The 23,154-nt window shown below is 27.7% G+C and overlaps 4 protein-coding genes across 10 annotated transcripts; 1 reads left to right on the top strand and 3 right to left on the bottom strand.

Annotated features, from left to right (window-relative positions):
* The first annotated feature begins 6,649 nt into the window (after positions 1-6,649).
* On the top strand, positions 6,650-8,926 carry LOC132931854 (uncharacterized). Of its 4 annotated transcripts, none has more exons than XM_060997900.1 (5): positions 6,650-7,018; positions 7,093-7,366; positions 7,437-7,496; positions 7,761-7,888; positions 8,383-8,926. In XM_060997900.1, exons 2-5 carry the CDS (start codon positions 7,108-7,110, stop codon positions 8,629-8,631), a joined length of 696 nt encoding a protein of 231 aa, XP_060853883.1. In that variant the 5' UTR covers positions 6,650-7,018; positions 7,093-7,107; the 3' UTR covers positions 8,632-8,926. The 4 variants fall into 4 exon arrangements, with proteins under 4 accessions (XP_060853883.1, XP_060853882.1, XP_060853881.1 ...); XM_060997898.1 differs by having other exon boundaries at positions 6,651-7,018; positions 7,084-7,366; XM_060997901.1 differs by having other exon boundaries at positions 6,657-7,018; positions 7,084-7,366; positions 7,437-7,493.
* Positions 8,927-9,011: 85 nt separating this feature from the next.
* Positions 9,012-13,964, bottom strand: LOC132931853 (uncharacterized). Its single transcript, XM_060997896.1, has 6 exons — positions 13,548-13,964; positions 10,225-11,050; positions 9,848-10,134; positions 9,652-9,747; positions 9,464-9,582; positions 9,012-9,391 (listed from the first exon to the last, which is right to left on the bottom strand). Exons 1-6 carry the CDS (start codon positions 13,726-13,728, stop codon positions 9,218-9,220), a joined length of 1,683 nt encoding a protein of 560 aa, XP_060853879.1. The 5' UTR covers positions 13,729-13,964; the 3' UTR covers positions 9,012-9,217.
* A 1,670-nt stretch (positions 13,965-15,634) lies between these two features.
* LOC132917648 (uncharacterized) lies at positions 15,635-17,254 on the bottom strand. Of its 3 annotated transcripts, none has more exons than XM_060978479.1 (4): positions 17,102-17,254; positions 16,577-17,033; positions 16,268-16,426; positions 15,635-15,882 (listed from the first exon to the last, which is right to left on the bottom strand). In XM_060978479.1, exons 2-4 carry the CDS (start codon positions 17,005-17,007, stop codon positions 15,684-15,686), a joined length of 789 nt encoding a protein of 262 aa, XP_060834462.1. In that variant the 5' UTR covers positions 17,008-17,033; positions 17,102-17,254; the 3' UTR covers positions 15,635-15,683. The 3 variants fall into 3 exon arrangements, with proteins under 3 accessions (XP_060834462.1, XP_060834464.1, XP_060834463.1); XM_060978481.1 differs by having other exon boundaries at positions 16,577-17,030; positions 17,102-17,242; XM_060978480.1 differs by having other exon boundaries at positions 16,577-17,059; positions 17,102-17,238.
* Positions 17,255-18,538: 1,284 nt separating this feature from the next.
* LOC132917723 (DNA repair protein XRCC1) lies at positions 18,539-22,224 on the bottom strand. 2 transcript variants are annotated; one of them, XR_009660321.1, is made up of 9 exons: positions 21,847-22,221; positions 21,585-21,776; positions 20,961-21,516; positions 19,782-20,016; positions 19,573-19,692; positions 19,395-19,511; positions 19,160-19,320; positions 18,943-19,003; positions 18,539-18,878 (listed from the first exon to the last, which is right to left on the bottom strand). XR_009660321.1 is itself a non-coding variant. In XM_060978602.1 (9 exons), the coding sequence occupies exons 1-9, from the start codon at positions 21,895-21,897 to the stop codon at positions 18,807-18,809; spliced, it is 1,647 nt and encodes a 548-aa protein (XP_060834585.1). In that variant the 5' UTR covers positions 21,898-22,224; the 3' UTR covers positions 18,539-18,806. The 2 variants fall into 2 exon arrangements, 1 of the variants encoding a protein (XP_060834585.1); XM_060978602.1 differs by having other exon boundaries at positions 19,078-19,320; positions 21,847-22,224.
* Between the last annotated feature and the right edge of the window lie 930 nt (positions 22,225-23,154).

Genomic DNA, 23,154 nt, shown 5'->3' with positions numbered 1-23,154 from the left:
TATATAAATTATATAATACATATAATATATAATATATTATATTCAATACACATTTTTGTTTTCTTTCAATATTGAAACAATAGTGTATTTCTATATTTCTGTATTAATTTATCTAATACTAACCTACGATAGACATTATTATTATTTTTTAATTTGATTAAGTGTATCGCTTATAATACTATCTTCAACTATTTATGATCATTTTTTTGTAAAAATAATAAAGAATAGATCTGCAGACTTAATAACATAAGTTACATAATAATCATCTTTATAAAGTACCTACTCGTGGAATACCTAGACATTAATTATGGAATTGTTTTAGTTAAATACCTATACGTTTTCTAGTGTAATATACTAATATATATTGTATGACTATATTGATTATCCTCATAAACTTTTTTTCCACAATTCTATGCACTAAATCTAAATGATTCAAATATATTCAATACTCAGATTTATAAATGCGAACTTCCCAGTTCTCATACCATCAGTTGTGAAAAACACAATACAATGTTTACACTTTTAAAGTATAGACCATTGTTTTTTCTTGAGTAATTAAGCTGAGTAAGTTAAGCAATCATTTAAAATGGAATAGCAAACTTCTTTTTTCATTAACCATGTGTGAGGATAATTATTTGTATGTACAATGTGTACTATGTGATTAGTAATATCATGCTGTTTTGTAAATCACCCTGCAGTAGAGATAAATATGCTTATATAACTTAACCCTTTCACTGCCAGACGTTTTTTACTCAGTAACATGCCCTTGCCACATAAATTTGACTATTTTATTAATTTTTTTTCTTACTTTTAATATTCTAAAAGTTATAGCAAACTAATATACAAAATTCAAAAAATTCTAAAATCATTATTGACTCAGTTATTCAAGTTTCAGAAAATATATGCCATGGTTTCCCAAAATACAGCAATTACCGGCTATTAGAAATTAATCACTTTTATATTTATCAATCGATTTAACATAGATAAATATTAAAAATTATACTTAATAAATAATAAAAACATAATTTTTTATTGTTAACAATAAATTATACATGTTTTCTGAAATGATAAAAAAATCAATAAACAAAAATGAATATGATTGAGGGGGGATATAAGACAATAAAACGCCTCTCCGTCCTTTGTATTGTATAATATTAAAAGTATGCTAATAAATTGTTGATTCCTTGAAATCTGTTTAATGGTAGAAATTAGTAAAGTAATCCCGACATGCTTTAAAGTTAAATTAATAAATAAATTTAAAATCGTGAATAATAATAAATATAACAATACAACGAATTAATGTAATGAGGCAATGGATATCTCGACTAACTTGAGAACCATACCAGTACCTGATATTACTGATATTATAGTCTAATATTGTCTATAGTACCTATGAACTATCATATTATCGCAGTATTCGTACTTATAAGCGTATATACTATACCTATTTATATAGACAATCTACGGTACCTACCTATTTGAACACTACTTATTGTTTACAATATACAGTGTGATAAATAAATTACAATTTAATATTTCAACAAAATTATTAAATATTATTTTCACAAGAGTGTTAAGTACTTTTACGCTTTTTTTAAAAAAGGTATTAGTATAATAGTATCGATAATTTATATACTAATAAAATGAATATAATAATAATATAATCATGGATATGAATAATGTGACGTCATTATGTTGAATGATTATAGGATGTTACACGGTTCAAAACAATCCGTAGGTATAATAATATACGATAATATATCATAGAAACATAAAGTGTTGTAATGTTTTATAGGAACGTCATTATAATACATAAGGATACTCGAAAACATATTAATTTTCAAGTTTCAACAAAAACTATAATAATATGAGTAATTTATTATTGTGTCAATTTTACGAATAAATAATTGTATTTCCATGTTGAACGAAAAAGAATAGAACAGGATAATATATTGAATAATTACCAAAATTTAATTAATATTCTTAGGAATTGACAAAATGAAAAAATAATAGAATTATACATTTCCAAAAAGACAACAATACGTATTCCGTTGACTATTACATTACACGTTTTTACCTACTTAAATGAACGTTATGAAATTTTTAAATAGGTACTTATTGCATAATTTATATTTACAGTGATTCACCAAGCATGCACACCCTCATTTTTCTTTTAATATTGAATTTATTCAAATTCTGTTTTTTGGAATTTCCAAATATACTTAAAAATCATGTTTAAATATTTAAACTTTGTATTTCTACTTAAGGGGTGTCCTGTGTAGCAATGCAAACTTCTGTTTTTCAAATGAGAAACCCCTTTTTACTCTAAAGTATTTAGTAGATTTATTTTTAAATTTTGACTAATTTTTTTTTCTTCTTCACTGGCATTTATAACTCAATTAGAGCCTTTGCCGCTATCAGTATACCCCTCCATATATCTCGGTGCTGAAATTTTTTTTCCATTCTTGCACTCCCAGAGCTTTAAGATCCTCTTCAACCACGTCTAGCTACCTCTTCCTCGGTCTTCCTCGAGACCTTTCCTTTTCGGTTTCCATTCCATGACTACTCTGATGGTTTCTTGAGTTTCTTCTTCACTTTTTTTCGTAAAATAGCCCAGCCACTGTATTTTTGTTCTTTTATATAACTAGTGACGGTTGCTAAACCCAATTTTGCAATTTGATGCACTTAATAGAAGTTTGTATCTCCACAGGATATCCCTTTAGCAGTACATTCTGGATCTATATCTGTTCCGTAAACGGCATACCTACTCTTAAAATATGATTGTAACAAGTAAAAACAAATAGGTACGAGGTACCTATATTTAAATTATTTTATAATAAATAATTTGGAACTATTATAATATGGATATGGAAGTACTGAGCTTATACCTTAATTGTTTTACACCCTACACATTTGTCTAGGGACGCCGCAGCTCGCTACCTATACTACCCTATTAAACAAAAGTGCTATAAAAATCGGTGACCGGTCAATATATCTCCAGTATAAAATATCTCCTATTAAAAATATCTTTAATGCAAATATCTCCCATAAAAATATTTTAATATTTAAAAATATGTTATTGTAATCATAATATGTTATTTTTAAAGTAATATGTTATTATTATTATTTATTACAAGTACACAATAAATAATGTATTATAATATAATCGACTGTATTTATAATACAGTGATTTTTACGTGTATACAATAATATTTGCCACAAAAACAGAAAATAAAAACTTATCACAAAATTAATATTACAATTTAATATATGTCAAATTATAATTTAAAGTTGTAGACAATTGGGTGATGTAATATAAAATTAAACAAAATTAAATAAATTGAGTAGGTAACTAATGTAATAAAAATTTAAAAAAATAAATAAATGAATAAAAAATCAAATCAAGATAATGTTAAAATTTAAGATTTTTAAGATTGCAAATCATCCACTGTTAAACGCATGATGCCAATCTTCAACCGCGTTATTGGTCCGTGGTTGATGTTTAAGTACTGAATCATAACAGTTCCACATGCAAAAATCTAACTGTGGTGAGCGTCTCCGATTGTTACGATTTGGTCGCCCAATCCACGTATCAGGTATCTTCAAAATAATTAATTATTGGAGATAATAGTTCTTCATTTTCCAAAAAATAAGTTGAATCTATAAGTTCTTGAAAAGTCCGAATAACATTAATTATTGGAATAAACGCCAAAGCACTCAACGATCGTTTTGTGATATTTTGTACTGGAGATATTTTAAATCGGAGATATTTTGTATTGAAGATATTTTGACTTGGAACCTAAAAATCAATGTATTAGTTTTGAGAAAAATACAGTTTTGTATTTTTCATTTTATTATATCTATATAATTATTTGTTAGTCTATTTTAGTATAAAACATACCCTTATAGTTTTTTTTTAATGCAATGAAATACCTAATAATATATAAGTATTTTTTGGTTATTATACGAATAAAAGTTACTTTTATGTTATTAGTTAGCACTTAGCAATATAAGCTATTTAGAATGTTAGGTAATAATTCTGCAACTCAGGTAGAACATAGAAATGTTATGCGAAAATTCCATATATATTAACATATTTACATGTCCAAGAACTTATTTAAATATATTTTAAATTATAATATAATTGTATTTGTTGGGATAAACTAATTTGGTTAGAAACGTTCAAACGTGACTTGCATAGTTCATAATATATTTATAATAATAGTACATACTATATACTAGGTACATCAAAGAACTTAAATTTTATTTTTATTCGTATATCTACAATAAAACAAACTATAACAATATTAATATGATATTTTGTGTATAATTCTTGAATTTATTGATTTGTTCAATATTAAATGTTCATAAAAATTATAGCATACAAAAGTACAAAACTATGTAGTATACAGTAAATAAGAATAAAACGATGTGATATCTGCAACAACCCGTTGATACTGGTTATAATTACTGGTGGCTAGTAGTGTAATATTAGGTATATCCAATGTAAAAAGCAGAAAAAATATAATTTACATACATAGGTAATAACACTAATAACTAATGAGTTGAACAAATTTCAACATGATCAGCCTTTTAGTTGACATGGTTAAGTTTTGTATTTTTGGAAACTTTTGGAAACTTCTGTGAGTTTTCTAGATTGACCTCTTGGAAGCACTAACTAGATTCATTTTCCGGCCAAAAAAGATATTGATGTGAAAAATAGAAATTGTAATTTTCTAATTGCAAATTGACTTGCTAAATTTTAAAACTAACTTGCTATAACTTGCTTATTAATCGCTATTTTCGGAAATACCTTTGAAGTAGATTGGATAAAGTGGGTAGGCCAAGTTTATGAACGTCATATTTACGGCGTTTATGCTAAGTAAGTGTAAGATGCGGCGTTCTTACTTAGTACTACTAATTTTTTTTGTTATCTACGGTGTTTTCAAAGGACGATAATTGAGTGTATAGGCTATTCAATGTAATTTTAGAGGTATTTTATCTTCAAACATTATGTAAAACTGATAAACCTATCAAATGCCGTATGTAACACATTTTTTAATTTTTTTTCAAGTTGCGAAACTTTTGCTTAGCAGAGCAGTATATATGTTTATCACAGTTCATGTAGCTCCTATTTCCATCACTCACCAGTGAATCAGTAAATGGCAGTTATCACTTTCCATTATCCACCATAATAATATAATATATCTACCATAGTAAATACAAGTACGGCTAGTACGAGATACAGGCTATAGTTTTTACAGACTACAACACTACAAATAGTGAATATTTGAATTTTCATCTCGAAATTAGAATAATGAATGAGTAATGACTAATGACTCAATAACTCAATGACATCAGACGACAGACATGATACTCATACTATACTATCTACTAAAGTCATTAGTCACTAGGGCACGCAGTCACGTCTTACCGAATACCGGCGGCTTCCATAAAGGCATAAACCAACACTTGATAACGTATTAGGTACCTGTCATAGACAAAGAAAATAACCTGTTGACTGTATAATAGTCACTATTAGATATATTTTTATATCTTTAATCGTGATTATAGTACACAGATATAGATAATAAACTATATATCTATATCAATATTTAATAGGTATACATATTATATATCTGTGTTAAAGTACAACTTTACTCTGTCTAAGTAGAATACACCAGTTCTGCGCACTTTTTAGTTTTTTCATCTTCTACCGGTTACTATATTATGTCGTTATGGGGGAGGTGCGTGTTGCCGGACAGAAACTGATCGCCGATTGGTACATTATACTTTGAGGACTGAGTATAGAGTATAGACAGTTATTAGTGCAACTTAAACGTAGACTACCTGATAAACCCGAATACCGAAAGGTGTACAATATTGTTATTTATTTACAGTGGCGTCATTTCAGTTTTTATTTAACTCAAATTTTATGATTTATAACAATGACCCTTAGTAGTGTTAAGAACCCTTGCACACACACTTTAGATTAGTAAGCATATTATACAATAATATAGTAGTGTAAGCAATATGTGTATTTTTTTTGTAAGCGACTGCGTCGCCAAGACAAGAACGTAGAATAAGCAAGAGTTAGTCGTGAATAAGTAGCCGATTCGTATAATACTGTGTTGTTAAAATATTCTTATAATAAAATAATTAATAAAATATTTTCTTAAAGTTAAACAGATTTTGTGTAGTGTTTTGAATACAACCCGTAAGTGAACGAACTCTTTTACAACATATATATACCTTTTGGCCTTAACCGAAAGAGTATATAACAGTAGTTAAAAATAAGACTTCATATAATTTTTAAATGTACCGACTTAAGGTTGATGTAAATGTTAGACTAGAGCAAATGCCCAAGTTGCCCCCCCCCCCCCAAATGACGCCACTGTTTGTTTAGTAACCGTTATTGTTACTGGCGTTACTGCCATTTGGCCATGTCCCGTCCCAATGACCGATAAAATTAATTTTATTTTTGGCGTGGTGGATTTATACATATTACATGATATATACATAAAAAAAATATATATATATTATGTGATAAATATACGACACACCTTGATTACAGGTAGTTAATACAAATGGCGCGAAAATCACCATACTGATTATGTTGTTATGATAATATATATTCTAATGATAAAATATTGAAATTAGCTATTTATAATAAATTTAATTTAACAATAACTATTGTTCTATATTCTAAAATACCATTAAGTATTAGTTTAGTACCATTGTCTATTGTTAATATTGTTATTTTTACGATGTAAATTGTTTTTTTTATTATTTATACATTTAATTTTAACTATTCAATTATTATATGTTAACTTCAAATTTTATTCATTACGTGCGAATTTATGATACAAAATATCGATACATACCTAATGTCGTACAACATATTGTAATACATCAATATTCAATAATTAATTCGACTAATAATTAAAATTCCGTTGTGAAATTACAGTCTTCAGGGCTAACTTAAACTAACATTTAGTGGATTGTTTTTCTTATCGAGGTAATTTCATCTTAAATTTACATTACAGCATTTTATATTCCTGTTGTCCTAATTTTTAAATTAAGATTTTACAGATAAACAGAATTAAAATGAATAATAATAACTATTATTTGAAGAAAAAAGATATAATTGTGATATTTGTTAATTTATTGGTGCTATCCTTAGTCATATATATTTATCATGTTGTTCACGATTTGAAAACTATGCTTTCAAACGAGAGGTTATGCATACTAAAAACATCTTCAAAGACTGACTTAACTGAAGGTGATATAGATGAAATTTATTTTGACTTTTCCAAAATGAAAAATTTAAATATTAGACATACCAGATCGACCAAGTCTACAAAATGTAATTTTATATTTTTTATACAAATATAATTATTGTTTTGATATTTATTATTTAATTTTCTTGCTTCTAGTTCAAAGTATGTCCTTGTTCTACTTGGCTCAACCAAATATAGATTTTGAACAAAATGGTAGTTTGTACATTAGCATTCATTATAAATTTGTAATTCTGTAATTTACTACGTTTACACCTAAACTACAAAAATGTATTGCAAATTGAACAAAATTATACATTAATGTTATTTTATCAGTTTAGTATAGTTTCATGTATTAAGTCAATAATTGCCTTAAGTGTTAACTGATTTAATAAACTTGATTGACTACCTATTCTAGTGTAAACGTAGTATTTAGCAAGATTAAAATTTCATTTCAATTATTGACTATCATTTTATGAACAGGTATCTTAGGGCCGTGGATTTTGTCAAATAAAAGTTTACCAGTTGACTCGTATTCTCCCATAAAATTAACTTCAAGAAGAACTTTGTTAGAAATAGTTGACCAAGGACTTTATTTAGTTAACATACAGGTAATATATTTTCTTACTGATACATTTTCCTTAAAAGAGTGCAATATTCAAATAAATTGTCTTTGTCTTATACATGAGTATAGCGTAGTAAAAACCTTTATTTACTTTAAGAGTTTTGGTTATGTGGTAAAAATTAAGATATTGTATTAATTAAACTATTATTAAAATTATTTTGTTTCCTCAAAAGTTTTTCTAAAATTGTTTTAAAAAACAATGCTTGTGATGATCAAATAATTTTCACAATATCTATTTTCATCTATATTACCACAATAGAGAAGTATTTAAAGCAATTATTATTGCATGTATTCAATATGTATAAAACTGAGATTCCAAATTTTACTGTTGCACCCTTTTTTTATCATGTCTAAATGCCCAATATTAGCATTTTTCAAAAATAAACAATCATGATATATTTTAAAAAGACAGGAATTAAACTGTTTATAATAACATAATGTGAATTAGTTCTGTACTTAATAAGTTTTATTTATTATTAGGTTTATTATTTGTCATCTACTAAGAGGAACAGTTTTTCTATCACAAAAGTAACAGCTGCTTTAAATGAAACATTGTCTGTATGTAGTGCAGTGGGTGTCTCTGGAACAGAAATCTCATGTTTCACATCTATTGTAGAGTATTTTAAACCTGGAGAATCAATTTTAATTAGACTTAGGGAAATGTCTTCTGGTATAAACCTTAACCGTAAAGCTTCTCACACTTACCTTGGCTTTACTAAGCTATTGTAATAATTTCGTCTCTGTAATACTGTGATCAAAATACCACTACTTTCATAATTTTTAATATATAATTTGATTTATATTTCTATTACTACATTTTTTTTTTTTTAATAAACAGTATTATTTTAATCATAATATTTTGTTATATTAAGGTTGTTTTTCATATTTTAATTATATTTTAGGAATATATCCTGGTATACATTTGTTTCTATTCATATTTATATATAAATATTGTTAAAAAAACATTTAAATATATGATTAAGCCATCTTAAGTTTATTAGGATTATAACAATACTGATGACAATCATCAAATAACTAGTTTATGTTATTATTATAATATATATATATATGTATTATGAATATTTTGTAATATTTATTAAAGACAGATGTATTGAATAAACTACTTATTTATTATTTTAACTTGCATATAGCAGCGAAAACAAAGTTGGTAACTCTGAGACAGATTAGCACCATCTAAATGAATGTGATTTAAGCTTAGGTATACATATATATATATATAATTATATTATGTTATTATAGGCATAACGTCCCACTTTTTTAAATTAATGTTATGATCAAATTAAAGATTCATCTATTAATCTTCGTTCTGTAAAAAATTAACCATGCACTTATGACATTGTATTTGTAGTGGTTGTTCTTGCATAAGTTGTAATATACGACGTGAAAAATATCTACACAATGGAGCTTTGCTGCACAGTTCGTGAGATCCTTGTATAAATTTATCTTCACATTCTGATTGTTCCGATTCCTAACATTTATAAACAATTTTATTATTACTGTAAATCTATAACATAATTTTTTGTTGCTACATTTTACTTACACAAATACTACAAACACGGTAAAGCGAGCATACGGGCAACATTAAGTCTCCAGCTGACCCTCCCAATTCTAAACAGTTCTGAGTTATTTGTTGAAGTTGAGTACATTCATTACGATCAGCTAACAAAAATATTTATGTTGGATTATTTGTTTTATATTTACATTAAACTCAGTTGTACAATATGTTACCTTCTTTGTTTGACTCTGCTATATCCAATATAGAATTCATAGGTTGACTATTATTTTCTGCAGGTATAACTAAATCTGCTTTTTCATATTGTTTTTCTAAAATAAAAAAATCATGTGTATTATATTATATTATGTACAATTTTAATTAATTGACTTATGATTTGGTATATTTACCAAATAATTTGATGTTACTTGCCTTGCATCTCGTTATTTTCATTTCTAAGTTTTTCAATATAGTATGCTTGATTCAAATTTGCAAGTACTTGATTTTTGACGTTGTTTATTTCTTCCGGATCATTGGTTCCTTGATTAGCTCCTGTGTATTTCAGTGCGTTGTTAATTAGCGTATCTTCCAACCACATTAATTTTTCATCTTTTAGATTGATAGTGTTCTCTTCATTTGCTTCATTTTCTTTCTCATAAGTACGAATATATTGATTTAAAATGGTATCTTCGGATGGTATGTTCTCGATCGATTTTTTCCTGAAATTTAATAAAATAAACACGTTATTATCATTTATAAGTATATTTATTAATATAGTTAAATAATAATTTAGAAAAATAATAACATACTTTCGATCATATCCAAAATAATTACTCCAATCGATGGACTTTTTTTTCAATTCTATTTTTAAGTTGCTACCATCCACTCCTGGTTTTGCTGTTTGATTAACACTATTATTTATATCTGTTGTGGTGTTGGTGTTTGTGTTTGATTCTGATCCCAGAAAAATATTATTAAGCTCAGCGGCCACTTTTGGGTCTGTGTGCGATTCATTTAACGCGACATTTTTCTTCGACCTTTTCATTAATCTCGGTTTTACCCATTTACTTCGATACTTATTATTTCTTCTCGTATGATCCCTGGGGATAAACAAATACTGCCTTTTCATCGGGCTTGCCCTTTTATAATAATTATCGTAAACATTTTGATATTCTTCCGGTATGTTGCGTTTTTCCTCTTGAGCTCTCAGAAAACTCTCCAGTTCTTCGTCAGACATGCCTTGTACATTTTCTTCTATGTATTTGTCTATAAGTGTATTTAACGCGTACAAATAATCACCTTGGTTATCCATATTGTTTTTATAATCTTGTACTATGTTGGGATTAGTTTTGTACCGTTCGCGAAAAGCAGAAGGTGCCGCGTATCTATCATATTTCAATTGTTGTAAATTGTCCGGCGTGTCGGAGCCTTCTCTTTCGCGAAATATCGACTTTTTACTCCACGATTTTTGATTGTACTGAGGACTTTCATTAGCTAAATAGTAAAGAAACTTTTCAGCTATTTCATCTTCGTAATTCTTATTGCTTGGTACTCGTACTCCTTGTTCAAATATATTTCCATAATTTCTTAAATTTTTTTGATAACCGTAGCCAATATCTTCTGGTTGACCGTCATCTAAAATTAAAAAAAAAATTGTAGGTGTATTATGTTCCAAACCTAACCTAATGGTTTACTTTTTTTATTATAGTATATTAAAAAATATATTCATTAATTAATAATATAATATATGTATAGGTAGCTATTACACTTATGTATTTGTATTGTATATAACGTAAAAATCTAAAAAATATATTTTATAATCTATGCCACTATGCATTAGTACTGTGCAGTGGCGTGCTGGGCCAAACAAATGACTTATAAGTTGCAGGGGGTGCGTCATTATTTTATATGAGTCTATAATAGCTTTTATAGAAATTAGAAATATTTATATTTATATATAGCTCAATAACTGGTACCTAGAGCCCGACCGCACGGGGTGTGTTTATGGCTTCACGCCCAAGTTACCCTCCGACACGTTCCGCACTATTGGAACATCACTATTAAAAGTATGTGCGTTTAAAGGCGTATTTTTTCGAAAAATTTTAGATAAATTTAGCTACATAGCTAATTTGGTCTACTTCCAACTAACAAAATGTTCTTATGCATTTGAGCCACTGCAGTATAGTATCTATGTACAATATATTAATATGATTTTTGCAATTTTTATTTTGTATCTAAAAATATGTGATTGTAATTTTTGAACAACGAACTATGAAATAGTTGGATGATTATTTACCTTTCTATTTTTCAGTTTAGTTTAATTTTAATTTCCTTAAACCTAACCTTTTTATAATACTATATAAGAGGTCATGAATGTGAAATTGGAAGTTTAATTTATGTATGTAGAATAGATATATTTATAGTGACTGTAGTTAGTAGTTACACATAAATAATAGGTATATACGTTTAAGCAATATTATTGGCATATATTAATATATTATATATATATATATATATGTGTGTGTATGTTGTATGTATATTTTGCTAAAAACGAGTATATGGACGTATGTATATAGTTTTTATTTTATTAAAAAAATGAAATGCATTTAATTTTAATTAGTTTAATACTACTCATCAAAGTATAACCTTGAATTAAATGAATACCTATTCGATTAATCGTGAAATGTATGTTCACACACACACATACACATAATACATATTATACACAGGTATGATAACATATTAACATTTAATGTTCAAAACATGTATAGACGAGTTTATTCGTAAGGTTATTAATTATGTAACTGCAACTTTGTATTGTCTATATGTGCATCATAATATAAGTTAAATGATGGATGCATATATTGCATGTACTTGATCGATTAGTGATGTTTGTGAACTGTACGCTTAAATAAAACTTTTCTATAATTTATACACACCACACACGTGTGAAACGTGGGTAAGAAAACTTGGCGGGACTGGATGATTGAATTGCTCGGGAAATTTGTACTGCAGTATTCTACATCGAACTTAATTTATAAATTTGCTTCAAATTAATCTTATCTTTTATGTTGGGAATATAAGATGAACGGATCAATAGGTAGAGTAGGTGAAACATTATCGACGATGTTTAACCACCAAGTAATGGCAAGTATATAAATCGATATAATATATAAAATAATATAATATAGGTACCTACGTCGAGTACAAGTTATCATAGCAGTTAGCAGCGCTGTAGACAAGTCGTTTATACGTGTGTATTATAATTTATATGTAAATATATATATATATTTATACATCATGATCTGATGTAGGCTGATATGGCAGATTAAGACAACATATTGTAATGGAGAAGTTGTTTTTAAGCGTAACACTATAACATTCCCTAACACTACCTATAAAGGACTTAAAAAAAAAAATTTAGCACTACAATGATATTACCTGTTGTACCTATTATCTTTATCCATTTTACAATTAAAAAAAATTCAACTATGCAATCTATTAATCTATTCTCAGGTGAGGAAAGGAGTGAGATCGCGTCGACACACAACAGTATGTGTATTACCTATGTACTTATGTATAGACTGTAGACAATATTATTATATACAAGTTCCTCGTAGCCCCTCCCCAAGTTTAAATAGTTTAATATATTTTAGGAGCTTCAGATTAACGCTAACCATCATATTATGGCGTACACTGTCAATTATCTATACATAATATACCTACTTAAGGGATTTTCATAGTGTGAGGGTCACACATTCACACAGTAAGATCAACTTAATCCTCACCATTTTTGTCAAACAAATTTGGAGGAAGACCTTGTATACATTAAACTTCGAATTAACCCCACAGCCACCCGTCGCGGCGAAGGTCACTGCATACAATCTCTGTGTAGCCACTAACCCACTTATGTAATATAATAATATAAATACATATTATATAATGAACCTTCTTATAACGGAGTCTCCTCCCCTTCTATAATATGGAAATATCTTTAAAACTCATATTTTATCCTTTATATTATATAACAGAAAAGTCGTATACTACCTATAGTCGGTCCCTAGCAATTCCGTTTTAAGGGGGTTTTATCATATTACGCGAATTCATCGCCGCGTCGTGCAGCAACACCTACCTGCGTTCAAGTAGACTGCGGCCGCCACCCGCGGGGACGTAGATCCTAATTTGTCAGAAATGGCTTCCAGCGCGGACCGTAGACTGTCGTCGGTGCCCCGGACGCCCAGCACAGCCACCGCGGTGTACGCCATCACGTAAAAAACGCGCACGGCGAACGTGGACGGGACGCGCCCTCTCATCTTTTGAATGCCGGCGTGCACTTTGGCAGGATTCGACGACGGACGATTTCGGTCAGCCGCAGATCATCACCTGCACTACCACCGGTGTAGCGTATATAAGTCGGACAGTGTGTGCGAGGTCGAATGAAAGATTGTGTGTGGTCAGAAAACGAAAGGGGACGACGACGAAGACGATGACGGCGCGACGACGACAACGACGAAGGCTGTGGCGGTGACACGTTACAGGTGGTGGTTGCCAGGCAATGAGAGGGCTGCGCACAAAACGGGGAATGAATCAATAAAGTCTCCCCGTCCCGTGGGGGGGATTTGCTATGGTGTAAGTGCTCGTTTTTGTGTGGGTGGATTGGTTTGATGCGGGGGAGGTGACGGGTGGCGTGTTTTGGGGGTTGTGTAGCGGGTGAGTGGTGATGGGGCAGCTGGGTGTTAAATCTGATATATATATATAATACTAAATCCATAAACTTCGCTGGCGTTTATTACAACAATTATAATATAATTGTTACGTTTTTATGTACTCAAAGTTAAGACGTACAATGGTCTGCAGTTATTATAATAACATCAACCTGCAGTCCGTAAAGCCCGTAAAGGCAATTAAAATAGAATTTTATTTTATTAAATCCAAAAACGATAAAATAATTATATAATCTACCACACTCTTTAATTTATAAATCAATCAAAATAAAATATTAAAAGCATATTTACTAATAATATACCAGATACCTAATACATGTATGAAATATGTATAAGCAGTTTTGCATGTAACATTCATTTTTTTATTTTTGAGGAGGGGTGTTTGTTTTTTTTAAAACCTATTATATTTTATTTGTACTATTGTACATATTTAATTAATAATAATATTTGAATTTTTAACAATTTTCTGTGAAAGGGTTACTATGCCTCCATTAAATATAAAAAAAAGTCTCCCAGCAAGTCCCAAGGTTATTACTTATTATTCTTACTTTTAAATCACATATGATAATAGACATTAATTGTCTAATATTTTATAAAAGGTTTACTATGTATTATATTATATAATTTGTATTAATTTTGGAAGGCCAATATGGTAGAAAGCTACACCAGTATGCATAATGCACTATTGCCAATGAATAAACCTGTGATACTCCCAATTACTGATGTTTGTCATTAGTTTATTTTAATATATATACAATTTTACGCTATTAATCATAACATTTTGGAAACTAAATAATTGCGTGGATTGCTTAACTTAGAAGTGTGTATATACATAAATTGTCAATTTTTATAAATAATGTATTGTTTTCTAAACACACATAATAATAAATAAGCTAACCATTAAATATATATCTATAAAAACAAGACAACCCCAATCAACATATAATCTACCAAAATTTATCTTACTAATGATTCATTAAAATATAATGGACCAATGAGTGGGTATCAAAAACATGTTTGGATTGAACCATAACTTTAAAATGATAATATCAATAAAATCATGTCATTGTCTAGATAATATTCTTACCTTTAAATTTTATAATAGGTAAATTTACTCTAATATTAAAGCTAACATCACAAAATGTATTCTGCTGAACAAAAATTTGTTATTATGTACATTAGTAAGACAGAGACAACACATGCGGGTATGGCGTCCTCTTAAAGAGTGTTTAAAGTCTAAATCAACAAATGTATATTTATAACAAGTAAAATAATAAATCACATAACAAATTATAGCATAGTACCTGCAGGATATTATTATGTAAAATTAACTTATAATGCAATATTGTCTATCAATCAGTAATACTTGCTATATTGTAATTGTTGATAAATTTAATCGACTTTCTTGAACACTGTGCAATGATATTGTAGGAATAAATACCTACACAATATTTTATTTGCATTTTTTTATAATATACTAAAATAATAAGCAAAATTCAATTTTTTTTTTAAATGTTTATTAATAGAATGATGTTTAAATATGTTTATTTCATTATGACTAATTTTTTTTTTTTATATGGTTTTAAATTCCATTGTTTGTTTTTTTTGGAACTTGTTCTTTCATCATCTAAATCTTCAATTGCTCGATTATCCATTATTCCAACTGTAGGTAAATCTTCTTCTCTTTTTCTCTTTTGTTTTTCTGGACAATCTTTGGCAAAATGAGTAACATCTCCACAAGATCTAAAATTTACAAATATTTATTAATAAAAATGTCTTTATTTTCTATTATTGATATTTTATTAGCATGGGTATTTAGTTTATTAGATTATTAAGAACAGTTATGCTATTTAGAAATATAATAAGATATTATAATAATTAATACAAACTTAGTCAATTAAATAATTATTTCAAAGGGACTGGAAACATTTTAGTTTCTGTTTATTTAAATATTTTTTTTTTTTTTTTTAACAGTACCAAATTATAATTCCCACATTATTGTAACAAAATTAATTAATTTGTGTAGCTGAAATCTGGTTAAATTAATAAGTTGGTAAATTTTTATAAACGAGGAAATATTTTCTGTTTAGAATAAAATGTTTCTTTTATTTTTATTTAAATAAATTACCGGCAAGCTCCTCCATTTGGATATAACCCCATAGGGTTATCAGGACATTGGCGTGATAGATGTCCTTCTTCTTTGCAAATAAAACATTTGGCAAATTCGAGTTCACTATTGTTTCCTGCATTACGACATTCACTTAATTTGTGTTCTGTTGATCCACACCTAAAACATTAAACTTAGATAGTAATGCAAACAATTTAGATATCTATAGTTCTAAAAATATTAGAATAGAAATAGTGAGGCAAAGTCAACATCAGTCACCAATTAGTTTTCTTCTATATTCTTTACATATATCTCATAGAAGCAACATACTTGAAGCACACTCCAAGTGCAGTGTTGGTACCTAACTCTGGGCATTGATTCAGCATATGACCAGGTTGCCTGCAATGAAAACATGCTTTTTGTCTGAGCCTGGAGAGTTTCTTTTCAGCGCGTCGACGCATCGGCATCAGTTGAGCCTTCAGCTGATGTCTGGGCACACCCTGTTTTATTAACTTGAATTTCTCTACTCGCAGTTTCACTGCGTCCTCTTTTAACACGCTAAACCCATCAAATTTGTCCACGTTCGAATACGAGTTGTACTTGCTACTGCGATTGTCTTCCGATACCTCCACCGCGGTTGTCATTGAGTCGTCGTCTTCAGTTTGTTGTGGCTTTTCTTTCATTTCCAACCATGGTGTTGCTTCTTCCGGTATTTTTTGATTAGATGATTTAGACCCACGAGCCCTGGCAAATCTCGTCATGTTTCAAATTCCGCAAAATGTATCTTCTTGTATGTAAATAAATCATAAAAATCTTAAAACACAATAATGATTTAAGAATGTATATAAAACTTACTGTTAAATTTTACATCGCTATTAACTAGTCGGCGTAGTCGCTACTGCTACAAATCTACAATGTGGCCACTGGCAAAGTAGTAAATAGGAATTTCACGTGCCCTCGTATTACGATAATACGATATAGGATAATAATATCAAAAATCGTTGATTGCTGTGATAAGTACTTGTCCAAAAAATGATAAGTTTAAAAATTACTACCAACCACGGACTAAGATATCTTAGTCCGTGCTACCAACTATTGCTATCGAAATAAAATAACTTTATCTATTTGATTATTTTCAAAAAAACTTGCCTAACTTCATAGCACGGATATAGAAATCTTCATAGTAATATTCTTTGCCTAATTTACTTATTTAAAAAGACAGCCATTTTGTAGAGTTAATTTTTCTGAAAATATTGAAGTTTCAATATTTTAATTTCATTAATCTCCTGATTTTTTCTACTTTCGAAAAAAACTGCGAATTATTTAATGTGATAGTGGTATTCTGTGAATCACGATGTAGATCTTCTCTACATCATGCTACGAATCTTATTATACAAACTAGTAACTACAAACAGAATTATGATATCTCCATTATTTCAGGAGATATTTAGGGACGGACTTACCATTTTTCCGCCCCAAGGAAGCAAGGAATTACAACACTATTATATTATAAAAATATAAATATAAATATACTGAAAAATTACGGCGACCCCGAAAGATGTTGCGCCCTGGGCACGTGCCTAGCCTAGAGGTTGCCTATGCGTAATCCGCCCCCGACAGATATCGCAATGGGTAAATCCTCACGGGACACCTTTTATTGGCTCAAATAGTTTAATCAGAAAACTTAATACATACTTATTATTTTTGTAAAAAATGATTAATAGTATTTACAAACAATTTTAAATTTATAATAACTTTGATTTCATTAAAAATTGTCTTATTTTAACTTGTTGCATAAAATATTAATTATAGCCCTTTGTTTTTTTTTTACAAGTTTTGGTTTTGCAATTTTTTTTATAAATGATGTAATGGGGACATATTTTATCTTAGTAAAATCATTGATGTCCAATAGTTCTTTGGGATTTAGACAATTTAGTTTTTAATAAATCTCTAATATTATTTTATATTTTTAGTCAATGATTTTTTACAGATAAACAATTCTTCTTTGATTTAACATTTGACAAGGGCATATTTCAGGTTTCCAGATGTTTAATCTTATGAACAAATAAATAATATTTACAAAAAAATTATTTTTTAAATTAATAATTTCCATAAAATGTTTAGCCTTTAGATATGTAGAACATTTTTGTAGTCTTCAAAATTAATTAAAAAATCTGAATGAATCAAAAATAACTAAAATATAATTTATGACCAAATATGTAGAAATATGTAAAGAAAAAAAAATGTAATTGTTGAAAAAGCTACAAAAAAAAATAAAAACAGTAAATAAAATCAGGTTAATTTAATCAGAAATTTTATTTATCTAAATCATACACACCATTAATCAGATTAAAAATATGCATTAACAATGAAATTCATTCCCTAGATATGTATTCATTTCTTGTCTTAAGAATAGTAGTTAAATATTTTCAGAGCTCCTAATCAACAAAAACTACATTATAATAAAACATAGCTTATTAATTGTTATTCTAAAATACTTATAAATAAAAAATAAATACAATTTTAAGTATCTTTTTTTTTAGTAATAGAAAGACAATATTTATTTTAATGGAAGTATTTTTCTTGCATCATAACAATCCCAAATCCATTGTGGAGTTACAGAATTCTTAACCTGAAAAAATATATATTTTAAAAAATTAATGATATAAAATTTAAACATTAATATAATATCTTACTTGTAAATCATTTGCATCAGTTGAAACAATATAATGACATTTATCTTTTTCACTCAATTTTCTACACGAAAAAAAAAAACAATAATAAATACATATATGTAAAATTTAATTTGTTTTATGATGTATATAAATTACCCCTCAAGTGCTATAATGTAGCGACTACATTTTTGTTTTAACAAAGGATTTAAACTGGAAGATAAATAAAATAAACAATTACGAAATATATCATCTATTAATGGCAATGGTACATTGCTTTCATCAACTAATATATCTTTAGGAATATCTGAATCCGAATCAATGTCAGTATCTAAATCATATGGTGATATTGTATTTTTCTGATTTACTGAATTATTTGTTTGTGATGTTGAGGGTATTGGCCTTTAATAACAAAAAAAAAAATAGGTTAAGTAATTTAAACTGTATAGTACTGTTAAAATGTTTAAATGCAGTACTTTACAGAAATGCTATTCCATTCATCATCACTATCATCAGTTTGGACCGAATCAGAACATGCACATATTTCATCTTCACTCTCTGGTTTATTTTGCTCCAATTTATCCAAAGCGTACCTAAAAATATAAGTTAGTTTTAGTAACATTTTGATGGAATATATTTTATTTTTAACATTACCTTCTCCATGGAAATCGACATTTATTGGAATAGCATTTATCAATCCAATCACTTTTTACTATACGATAGGTACCTTGATTTTTGCATTCATTATATTTTGGAGTATTTATAAAAGCACATCTAGTTTTACATGTATAATGATTAAAAAAATTAGTTTCAATTAAGTGACTCTTAAAAATGAATTTATTAATTTAATTTGTATTACTTACATTAGATGTGTGCAAGACAAATCCCAATTATGTTTGTATCTGGCACCCATTTCCAAAGCTTTTGAACGAATGTTACTACGATATGGATTTTCATAACCACTCATTACAAACACAACATTGTTCAATAATTCACTGAACGGTTTTGTTACTGGTAATGGATTTTTTAATAATTTAATTTTTTTTCTGGATGGTTGCAAGTTTAGAGATGATGGACTTAATTCTTTCTTTTTAGTAACTTAAAAAAAAAAAAAAACATAAATATACTATGTGCTTATTATAGTAGTTGTAAAACCTAGGAAAAAAGGCAATGTGAGTGACATAGAATATTGTACAAAAATGTATTATAACATAATATTTTATAAATGTAATCTTAATATATATGTTTAACAATGAACAAATTACCTTTAATTGATGTTATAATCTCTACTTTGTTGATTAATTAAAAAATATTTAAAAAGTAAAAATACAAAAATGAGTTCACAGATATTCAAAACTTCTGATGTTGAACGATATATTGTACATATACAAATTATACAATAGTATAGTATTTTGTAAACATTCAAAATGCAACAGAGGTATTTATTTAAAAAAAGTGAAATATTTTTCAATAAGTTGTACTTTATTGATCGAATAAATGGTTGACATATTGACTGACTTGAGAAAAATACAGTCCACTTAATTTATATTGTTGGGTTCTAACATGTAGTCACATTTATCTATGCTTTTCTAATAGATAAAAGAATACATTTTGATTTAAGTTGTATATAATAATAAAAAAATAAAAATAAAAATTTATAAGCTATAAAAAAATGTCTATTAAAATAGTTATGGTTTTTTAAATGCAGGATGAATTTTTTTTAAGTTGGTCTGTTTTCAAAATTATTTAAATGTATACATATTTAATTATAATAAATATAATATGTTTAAGTTATAATACGCAATCTAAATGCATCTAAAGAAAAACAACCCAACAAACGTATTTTCTCAACTACAAAATGTAAACATTGTTTTAACACATCTATAACCTAACAATAATAAAATATAATAGTTTTAATTTTTTTTTAAACTATTAGAAATAAAATACCCGGAAGTGTCTTTATTTAAATAAGTTTCTTAAGAATACAAAATTTAACATTTTAAGTTTAAGTTTAATTTTATTTAAGGACAATATTACTTTACCTTTATTTTTAACAGCTTCCATTGTAATTGTGTCAGTTTTTTTAACATTTAAATCAATGTTTTTTAGTTTTACAGAATCTTTTGGAGATTTGGAGATCTTTTGATTCATTAAAGGTGTTTGAATATTAATATTTGTAGAATTTGTATTTTTATGTTTTCCTGTTTCTAAGTTTTTTTTATGTATTGCAAGTAAACGATTAACTGGGGATTCTGGCATCCTTACAACATCTTTATTTTCATTACGCTTGGAAAATAATCGACCGACAGATGAAATGTCATCAGACTCATCATCATTTCTTAATGTAAATGATCCTAGCTGAATAGATTGTGACAGGATAGGTGCTTTTTGTTCTATATCTTTTGAATGAAATGTTATAAAAGATAAACCATATTTGCTCTGTTTAATGTATGGTTGCGTACACACAATTTTTACTCTATCCCATGATTCCTTAGATGCCAAAGATAGATGGTCGGTGTCAAAAAACCGGACTTTATTTACATTTAATCCATTTTTACATTCATGCAATGTCATCAAAGAAGAAGTTACCAATAGTACCTACAATGTAAAGTTTATAGAATAAATTTAAAGTAAGGTGAAATCAATCATGATTATGCAATATTTACTTGAAATTCATCAGACATAGATTTTCCTACAAATATTTCTACAAAAGCAGAATTATCATTTCCAACGTCAATGGAACTAATGACCGATGGTTTTAAAAATTGAAGAATAACCGTAGCTTGTTTTTCACCTGGTTTACAACGCCATGTCTGATGTGAATCTGAGACGTTAAGTATGTTTTCCGCTTTGTGTGCCTATTTATTATAATTCATCAAGCTCATAAAATGATCAATAAAAATATTAATTTAGTGAATAAACATTTACTTGATCTTCACTGCTTATGCTTATAATACGATCAATCGGAATCGGCCCCATGATATTTTTTATTGAAAAATAGCTACTAATTATAAAGTATAGTAATTAATAGATAGATAAATACTTATTAAATATTGAACAGCATAGATAAAAATTAAAAAATTTAGAATTATTAAATACAAGTAAACAACACGCATTTCCCGCTTCTATAATCCAAAGTTAACTGCTATAGTATTATCCATGATAAAGTAAATTTTCTTTATCATGAAAATAATAATCTTATTGGTCTATATGTTCCGCGCTATATTTGAAATATAAAATATTATGTCATATCGTTGATTATAGAATAGTCTATTCTATAATCAATGGTCATATGTACGTTAACCACGATTAAAGATATACCTAATCTTTAATCGTGACGTTAACTAATTAAAAAATCAGTAGCTCTAATTCGAAATAAAATGCAGATATTTTAGTGCAGTATTTGTAATGTAATATATGAGTATAAGACTAATATTTTTTACAGTGGTATAATAAAAAATCTAGTTTTTAACATTAACTTGAAAATAAAATTCTAATACCATATATATTATAATTTTGTTACAAATATCATGGGCTAGAGCTAATGAAATTGACTTGTGCAGTTGTGCATATATTAAATAATTGTATACAACTTTTTCTGTTATGTATTTTATAGTTTTTATTATTTACGAAATACAAATGTGAATGTCGTGTAATTAATAATTATTATTTATCATGACTTAGATAATTACAGAAATAATTGATAAGAAACTATGTTGTCAAAATATTGTATTAGCGCATGCGTGATAAGAAATGGAACATTGGGAATGGTCCCGGCGGGTTACGTATCACCTAGATCCCGCGACAAGTAGATCCATATACGTCAACTGGATCCCATTGGACATTTAGAACCTCAAAGAAAATTTAGATTCCATATTAACTATAATCTCCCACGTCATTTAGAAATCCAGAAATCAGAAGTAATTTAAAAAACTTGTCTAAAAAAAAATACTTAAATAACAATTTAAATTTTAAAAATATTATGAAATAGTATGAAGTATAACTCAATAAGTAAGTTACATGGCGTTAGTAAAATCTCTAATTCCATTAATTATATTAGATTCGATGTTTTAAATAAGTAGTAACGTTTCATTATATTCTAATTTACACGATATATGAATTATCGATTATGTTAATGTAGAACTTATAGTTATAAATAATTTTTAAAAGAACTTGCTCAAATACCTATTTATTATAATAGGTAAGTACATTAAAACCCAACCATTAACCTAACAG

Source organism: Rhopalosiphum padi, chromosome 1 (genome assembly GCF_020882245.1).
Source record: "Rhopalosiphum padi isolate XX-2018 chromosome 1, ASM2088224v1, whole genome shotgun sequence".
NCBI lineage: Eukaryota > Metazoa > Arthropoda > Insecta > Hemiptera > Aphididae > Rhopalosiphum > Rhopalosiphum padi.
This window is presented reverse-complemented; position numbering and strand designations above follow the sequence as displayed.

Excerpts from the sequence above, each read along its gene's own strand:
- LOC132917723 (XM_060978602.1), bottom strand. The coding sequence starts at position 21,897 with ATGGGGCCGATTCCGATTGATCGTATTATAAGCATAAGCAGTGAAGAT. Across the intron at positions 21,777-21,846 it reads GCATAAGCAGTGAAGATCAA|GCACACAAAGCGGAAAACAT; the intron begins GTAAATGTTTAT and ends TATAATAAATAG. Across the intron at positions 19,321-19,394 it reads TGGAATAGCATTTCTGTAAA|GCCAATACCCTCAACATCAC; the intron begins GTACTGCATTTA and ends TTGTTATTAAAG.
- LOC132931854 (XM_060997900.1), top strand. The coding sequence starts at position 7,108 with ATGAATAATAATAACTATTATTTGAAGAAAAAAGATATAATTGTGATA. Across the intron at positions 7,497-7,760 it reads AGATTTTGAACAAAATGGTA|GTATCTTAGGGCCGTGGATT; the intron begins GTTTGTACATTA and ends TTTTATGAACAG. Across the intron at positions 7,889-8,382 it reads TTTATTTAGTTAACATACAG|GTTTATTATTTGTCATCTAC; the intron begins GTAATATATTTT and ends ATTTATTATTAG.
- LOC132931853 (XM_060997896.1), bottom strand. The coding sequence starts at position 13,728 with ATGAGAGGGCGCGTCCCGTCCACGTTCGCCGTGCGCGTTTTTTACGTG. Across the intron at positions 10,135-10,224 it reads TATTTTGGATATGATCGAAA|GAAAAAATCGATCGAGAACA; the intron begins GTATGTTATTAT and ends ATTAAATTTCAG. Across the intron at positions 9,583-9,651 it reads AGCAGAGTCAAACAAAGAAG|CTGATCGTAATGAATGTACT; the intron begins GTAACATATTGT and ends TATTTTTGTTAG.
- LOC132917648 (XM_060978479.1), bottom strand. The coding sequence starts at position 17,007 with ATGACGAGATTTGCCAGGGCTCGTGGGTCTAAATCATCTAATCAAAAA. Across the intron at positions 16,427-16,576 it reads GCACTTGGAGTGTGCTTCAA|GTGTGGATCAACAGAACACA; the intron begins GTATGTTGCTTC and ends TTAATGTTTTAG. Across the intron at positions 15,883-16,267 it reads CCAAATGGAGGAGCTTGCCG|ATCTTGTGGAGATGTTACTC; the intron begins GTAATTTATTTA and ends TGTAAATTTTAG.